The 7678-nt window shown below is 43.4% G+C and overlaps 1 protein-coding gene across 4 annotated transcripts in view; it reads right to left on the reverse strand.

Moving 5' to 3' along the window:
* Positions 1-7351, reverse strand: part of Eml4 (EMAP like 4) — a 130093-nt gene extending 122742 nt beyond the window's left edge. For 2 of the 4 annotated variants that reach the window (XM_031356744.1, XM_031356743.1), the window contains exon 1: positions 7052-7351. In XM_031356744.1, the coding sequence (XP_031212604.1) occupies positions 7052-7076 (25 nt within the window). In that variant the 5' untranslated portion in view covers positions 7077-7351. The remainder of the gene's footprint in view (positions 1-7051) is intronic. The other 2 variants (XM_031356742.1, XM_031356741.1) reach the window with 1 other exon arrangement.
* Positions 7352-7678: the final 327 nt, after the last annotated feature.

A 7678-nucleotide genomic window follows, 5' to 3' on the forward strand; every position in this document is an offset into this window, starting at 1 on the left:
GAAGGAAGGAAGGAAGGAAGGAAGGAAGGAAGGAAGGAAGGAAGGAAGGAAGGAAGGAAGGAGAAGAAGGGGGCTGGCGAGGTGGCTTAGCGGGTAAGAGCGCTGACTGTTCTTTCAAAGGTCCTGAGTTCAGATCCCAGCAACCACATGGTGACTCACAACCACCCATAATGAGATCTGATGCCCTCTTCTGGTGCGTCTGAAGACAGCTACAGTGAATTACACCGGAGCTCGCTGGCCGGCAGAGGTCCTGAGTTCAATTCCCAGCAGCCACACACGTGATGACTCACGGCCATCTGTACAGTTACAGTGTACTTATACACATAAAATAAATAAAAAAAGAAGGAAAGAAAGAAAGAAAGAAGGAAGGAAAGAAAGGAAGGAAGAGGAGGAAGAAGAGACAGCTATAGAGATAGCTGAGGATGTAGCTCAGTGGTAGGTCACCTGCCTACTATGCATGCGACCCTAGGTCCAATCCTCCAGTACTAAGAAGAAAAATAATTGACAAAAACAAAGAAGCTGGATATAATGGCACACACCTATAATCCCAGCATCTAGGAGGTAGAAGTGAGTACATTAGGAATTTAAGGCCAGCCTAAGTTATACTGCAAGTCTGAGGCTAGTCTGAGCTACATGTCTCTTTTTAAAAAGGGGGTGGTGGTGAGGGGAGTGAGATAAGAAGTAATGATATGGGCTGGAGAGATGGCTCAGTGATTAAGAATTGACTGCTCTTCCAGAGGTCCTGAGTTCAACTCCCAGCAACCACATAGTGGCTCACAACCATCTATAATGGGATCTGATGCCCTCTTCTGGTGTGTCTAAAGACAGCTACATTGTACTAATAACATTAAATAAATAAATCTTTAAAGAAAAAAGAAAAAAGAAAAAGAAGATACAAATTGTACATCTTCAAAGACATTTTTAATTTGGCTGGGGGTGGGGAATGGCAAAGAATCAAACATCCTGTGACTGCAAGTTTGGGTGAGGAAGTATTTCATGTAAAAACACACACATTTGTATAATTCATAACTTCAATGTAGCATTGAAAAATGGCCAGTGACTTAGCATCCTTGTCTATGATTTCAAAAACCACTGCAGAGTCTCAATTGCTATTCAATGTAAAAGGCAAACAGAGTGTTTTCCTTATCTAAACACTCATCAACCAAGGGCAAAGTCTGAATTTCAAGTGTTTAACTTTACAAAACTGCCATTTTGTAAGAAACAAAGCGGAGTGCTTTAATAGTATGAGTCTATAAAAACTGATTAAGAGACTTCAAGTCAATCATTTTGAAAGGAAAACCTGATTTTGAAGAGAAAGATTCCAGATTTGGTTGTTTTATATTCCAGGTGTCCTTGAGGTTTGAGGAGTCACTAATGGGGCAGGCATGAGCAGCAAGGCACATGGCCATAGTGCCCACACTAGGAAGGCTAAGGGGAGAGCCAGTTCATGAACAGTCTAAGTTACACAGCAAGATCCTCTCAAAAAGAAACCATCAGATAAAGTGAGTTCAAGGTTCTCTTTGGTTTGGTTTGGTGTTTTTGTTTTATAAAAGGTTGTGTGCCAGTGAGAAAAATGAGGATGAAACTGTATAATTTTCAATATTAAAATTCTGGGTATAGGAAAAGACAAATACACCAACCTATTAACTCAGTCATATACATACAGGATACATGGTTATAACTTATCTTTCTTTTTTGCTACTGTTTTACTGTTTAACATGAATACGAATTCTCTGAGATAACCCTTTCTCAAAAGAAAGAAAAATGAGTCGTCCGTATTCATATAGCTTTAGAAATAACCTCAGAGTCTCTGAACCTCAATTCCATCTACAAAGGGGTAACAATTTAGTCCTTAAGACCGCCATACAGATTTTAAAGGATAAAAGTTCTTTGTAAACTACAAAGCAATATGCTAAGTTAAGGTGTTCTCCTAATCTAAAGCACCCAGAACTATACCCTGAGATGTAACATAACATACAGGCACGAAGCTCTACAATGTCCTGGGAATCTGCCACATGGAGACACAAGTTTCGAGCTACTTCCTTCAACTATTACAAGGTCTTATGATCCATCTATTTAAATACCAAAATGTTTTCAAACTTCCTATGAACAAATAGTGAGGTTTTACATAATATAGATACAAGCTCTCATTAACACAATTTTCCTATATCTAATTCAGATATAGAAAATAAAAATTAAAACAGATTAAGACCTAGTCATATAATCCCTGGAATTTGGACTGCCAAATAAATTCTTTCATAACTTCCAAAAGCCAGACTTTATAGACAGACATCTAGCAGTCTCCAGATGTTGGCTCTCAGCAATCACTTGCTTTGATACACAGCACAGCATTCAACGTGCTGCCCTCCTTTGCTTTTATCCCTGTGTTTTCCTCGCTTAATAAACATTTCTAGATGCCTATTTAAAGTCAGCAGTTAGCTCCTAAAGGACAAAAGCATGTGCTTTTCTTATCCTTTCTATAAGGGTAAAAAGCATAGAGCTGGTGGTCCACCTATGACATTAACCACACACATTTAATAATAGTCTAGCACACTCATGCTGTAGGTATCGTACCTACATTTGAGTTACTATTCACATTATGTTACGTACAATTCTCTTCTTGCACGTGCTAGTACGTGTGGTATGTTTGCATGTTCAAGTATATATGGGTGAAACTATGTGTGCGGGTGTATATGGAGGCCTGAGACTGATATCAGACATCTTTCTCCATCACTTGCCACTGAACCAAGAACTGGATAGTGCGGATGGTAGAATTACAGGCTCACTGCCACACCCATACATTTAGATGGGTACTGGAGAGCTGAATTCCTATCCAGCAAGCAATTTATCTACTGAACCATCACCCAAGGCCCACTTAAGGCTATCTTGAGTCCTTCAAGACAACCAATAAGAAATTAAATTGTTTAGGAAAAAACCTTAATGATTACATGAAAGAAAAAAAGGCTTACTGAATATTTAAAGGATGTTTGAAGTTAGAATAGTGTTGAAAATCAGGCAGGGGCGGTGGCATGTGCCAGTAGTCCCAGTTACTGGAGAAGTTCGGGCTGTCGGGTGGCTTGAGCCCAAGAGTTTAAGACCAGCCAAGACAACATAGTGTGAGTTTGTCTTCCAAACATATTTTTAAAACTTTAAAAGGGCTTGTTGTAGTGGAACACTCCTATAATTCCAAAACTCTGCAAGTAAGGACAGGGCATCAACAGTTCAGGCCAACCTCAGCAATGAAGTGAGTTCAAGCCCCGCCTGAGCTACGTTAGAACCTGTTCAGAAATATAAAAATATAAAAATGAAGTCCTGTATTTGCTTGCCTGCAAAGAAGGCAAGATTTAAGCTGAGGATATAGTTCAGTTAGTTATAGAGTGCTTGCCTACCATTTACAAAGCCATGGGTTCAGCCCTCAGTATTCCACAAACCAAGGAGCACCTATAAACATGGTGACACATCCTCAGTTAGATACACAGACCAGTCAGCCCAGGATGCATGAGAAAATGTTATTTCTTACACATAATAACCTTCACGTATTATACTTTGAATTTCATATTGTAAACTGGCATGGTTAAGCTTATACTTTCTTTAAAATACAAATGTTCACATTTAGGCTAATCCCAAGATAAATATATTGAAATTAAAACTCTCATTACAAAAAAGGTGAGTGTGTAATCTAGTACTTGGGATGCTGACAGCCAAACAGCCACAAGAAGTTCAAAACAGCCTGGGCTACCTAGTTAAAGATCCTGTCTCAAGGGTGGGTTGTTTTGTTTGTTTGTTTGTTTGTTTCGAGACAGGGTTTCTCTGTATAGCCTTGGCTGTCCTGGAACTTACTCTGTAGACCAGGCTGGCCTCGAACTCAGAAATCCGCCTGCCTCTGCCTCCCAAATGCTGGGATTAAAGGTGCGTTGCACCACCGCCCGGCAAGGATGGGGTTTTAAAACTAACAACCACTACCACCAAACAACACAACACAAAACAACAAAAATTGACTTAAAACCTGAAACAAGAAAAAGACGCCAAAGAAGACTAAGCATAAAGTGTATCCAACCCCTGCCTTAAATGTCAGTAAAATCAAGGAGAAAGGCTTTATTTATTGATAGTTTCCTGCTTTTGCAAATACACTTGAAGTTTAAGATACAAACTGTGAGACATGTGTGTATAACCATACTGAGATGTGGCGACAACACACCAAAATAGCGTGGGGTAACTTTAAAAACCTGTTACCCAAGTGCTGCCTTTCAAATGACTCTAATGTAGGTACTGAAAGATACTAGGAGATACTATGTAACTAGGAGAAACTGCACTGCAGTACAAGCATGGCCAGCCACACTACCAGGAAATCATCAGCTGCCTTTCAAATGACCCTAACATAGGTATTGAAAGATAGTAGGAGATACTATGTAACTAGGAGAAACTGCAATGGAGTACAAGCACCACCAGCCACACTACCTGGAATTCATCAGCTGCAGAGTGAAAGGATTCTTTAGTTGCTTTTATGTAAAACAAGAAATGTGGAACTTCAATGTGGCATCCAAATGGCCAATCACTTAACATTCCTATCTCTGGTTCCCAAAACCCCTATATAGGTGTCTTATAAAATGCATGTTTTGCTTATCTAATCACTCTGATCACAAGCATAATTTGGGTTTGGATTCCCTTAAATAATCAGCTTTTACAGAATCATTCTGCTGATAAAAGCACTGAATTTTTTTGCTTATGAAAATGTACTCCTCTCATAATTTTCTAAGAACCTCTCTAGCATGTGAAAGGAGATATAAGCATCCACTTCCTTGAGAAAAAATGCTTTCAATATGTTACCCCAGAAGAATTTCACGTTTTGAATTTTTTAGTTGAAAAAAGAAGTCTTTATACATAAGTGCTTTCTTTTATACTAATGGCTCTCTTGATGATAAAATAAAGATCAATGTAACTCGAAGCTCCAGACTAATGAACTGCAGGGAACAGAAACAAGCAATTTGGCAAGAACTCAGCAGAGCTCTGCTTAAAGGCTACTAGTAAAATATACCAGCTCCCCTCCCCAACTCACAACCCTCTAAGGTTTCAATTACGATGGGGCCTAGTTTTTACTCATAGAAAGCGTCAGAAAGAGAAAGCACAGCTTCTCCTCATCGAAGGCACTCCAAATAGGAGATAAAAAACATCCCTGCCCTTTAGCTGACACAGGATGCTCAACACCAAACCTGGCAAACTTTCATCACATATCACTCAAAAGGTGTCAATTCAACATTAGGATCACAAAAGATGTGATGAATGTTCAACATTAAGCATCTTTAACATGACACAAAAATGGGATTTGTTTTCTGTTGTCTCTACTGGATTAGTTAAGGGATAAACTTGTTTAACAAGGCATATACACTTTCAAAATTAACTTAAGTGCTTCAATTGGTGAAAAAGGCACTTTCAAAATATTGGGGCTTCTGCAAGCCCTCCAGAATTCCTCAGAACTAACAAGCACAAGAGTAAAGATTCCATTACATACAGAGATCATCATAGCCTCACACAAGACACCCAATCTGCACATCAGCGGACATGTAGGCCAGTCTTCCAGACAATATGAACTGGGGAAGAAACCCAGTCACAAAACCAAAAAAGAACAAATGAAGAGTTAATGCCTCACTAAAAGGAGCCCAAGAAGGAAGTAACTTCACTATGTAAGGAATTACAAGACATCAAAGGTTAGATAATGGACAACAGGTGTCTTTGGAGAGAAAAGAGCCACAATGCATTGCTCCTATTTTAGGATTTCCATTCTCAAAGCAGTTTAACAATGACTTTTTCCCCCTCAAGAAAGTCAAGATCAAAACTGTGCCTTTATTATTTAACAACGCTAAGAGCCTGATGCTCTTCTATTTACTTTTTAACTTTACTTTTAAAAAAATCCATCTAATCCCAACCTCGTGTGGGCAGATTAAAATATGGCTTAGTGCCAGATGGTTTGCTGATCAATGAACATTAACTAACTGGAGATTTATTATCAAGAAATGGAAAAGAAAATCATCTGACTATACAGGCTACTACCACATAAAATAATCAAATATACAAATCAAATCCAGCCGCAGGTATCGCATAACCGCAGTATCAGCCACAGCAAAATCGTTCCTCTCACCCTAACACTTAAAGCTCAGTCTGTACAGTAACTGGATTCCAGTGGCCTCAAAGAATAGCCAATTCCAGACACAGGTAACTGGTTACCCTGGAGTTCTCCTGTTCCTCAAGCCAGTCACAAAATTTAGCACCTGTACTCTGGTTAAATGGAACCCTGAGAAGACACTTCAGCCAACAGAATAAGCTATCCCTTTCTCTCCATTCCACAAAGACAGCATATTCCAAAAATGGAGAATCCTTTCTTTTCCGACTGAGGCCCCCTCTTATGGGTTCATTGGGCAGGATTACTTCTCTCCAGCACGCATGGAGAACATACTTCTGCTTTCACTCTTAAAGGGGGTCCCCCAACACAGATGCACCTCTTCCTTTCTTGTATTGAGTAAATGATATGCTCTCCACCACCACTGCGAAACGTTCAGAGAAGTGGAGGGAAGTTGTCAGCTACCGAGAGCTACTTAATAAATCTCCAAATATAAAGACTGAAAGGAGTGACTTCAATCCAGAAGTGGGACTGGGGATTCCTACTCTCTGCGGAAAGGCTGTACAATTCCGTTTAAGTGGAGAGATGTACTCTGTGGGAGAGAATCTGTATTTGAAGAAGGGGTGCCCCGACTTTAACGGGGGTCGGAGGAACCAGGAGGGGCGTAGCAGTGGCTGGGGGGGTCACTGAGAAGAAGGAGGGCCCCCGCACTGAAGAGGGCTGTGGGAAGAAAGGAGGGTCTGGAGGATAGGGCTGCTTGGGGGGAGGGGCCGCCCGTCCCCGGAGGCGGCGGCGGGGCTGCAGCCTCGCGGGGACCATGTGCCGGGAGCGGCGGCCACCCGCAGGGGCAGGCGGGGAGCAGGGCCCGCGGCGCGCGCGCAGGAAGCCAGGGTCCCGGGTTACGCACGAGGGGCGCGAGCCCGCCGCCGGACTCACCAAGGCTGCCGGCGAAACCGTCCATCTTGCGGGGAACGCGCCGGGCTCGGGGCTCAGCGGGGCGGGCGCTTCATTCAGCACGCCGACCGAGCGGCGGCCGCGGAACCTGACGCGCTTGTCCTCAGCGTCGTCCCGCGCGGCTTCTGACTCCCGCCGCCGCCGTCCGCCGGTCAGCCCGTCAGTCCGAGGGTCAGTCGGTCAACCAGGTTGAGAGCCGCGCCGCCCGCCGCCTGCCCGGCCTCTCTCTCCGAAGCCGCAGCCGCGAGCGCCGCGCCCCGCCCCCGCGCCCGCGCGCAGCCACGGCTCCGCCCCCGCGCACGCCGTCACGCTTCCGACCCCGCCCCGCCCCACGTGATGGAACAGGGCGGGGCTTCTCGCTGCACGCCCCTCCTTCTGCCCGGCCTCCGCGGCTAATGCTTGAGACTTGATAATTGAGAGACTATTTGGCTGCGCTTGTGTTCTTGGCCGGGTTCGCGGCCAGTGTTCTCCAGCCCGAAACTGGGTCTGAGTGGATGGGGCTCGTGGGTGTCCGGCTGCTAGGAAGCTGACGTGCATGGTGGGATTCTTTCCCTCTGGGAACCCCGTGGAGTACGGTTCTAGAGTTCTTTTGAAGGGAGATGATAATCC

This window comes from Mastomys coucha, unplaced genomic scaffold (assembly GCF_008632895.1).
Source record: "Mastomys coucha isolate ucsf_1 unplaced genomic scaffold, UCSF_Mcou_1 pScaffold6, whole genome shotgun sequence".
NCBI lineage: Eukaryota > Metazoa > Chordata > Mammalia > Rodentia > Muridae > Mastomys > Mastomys coucha.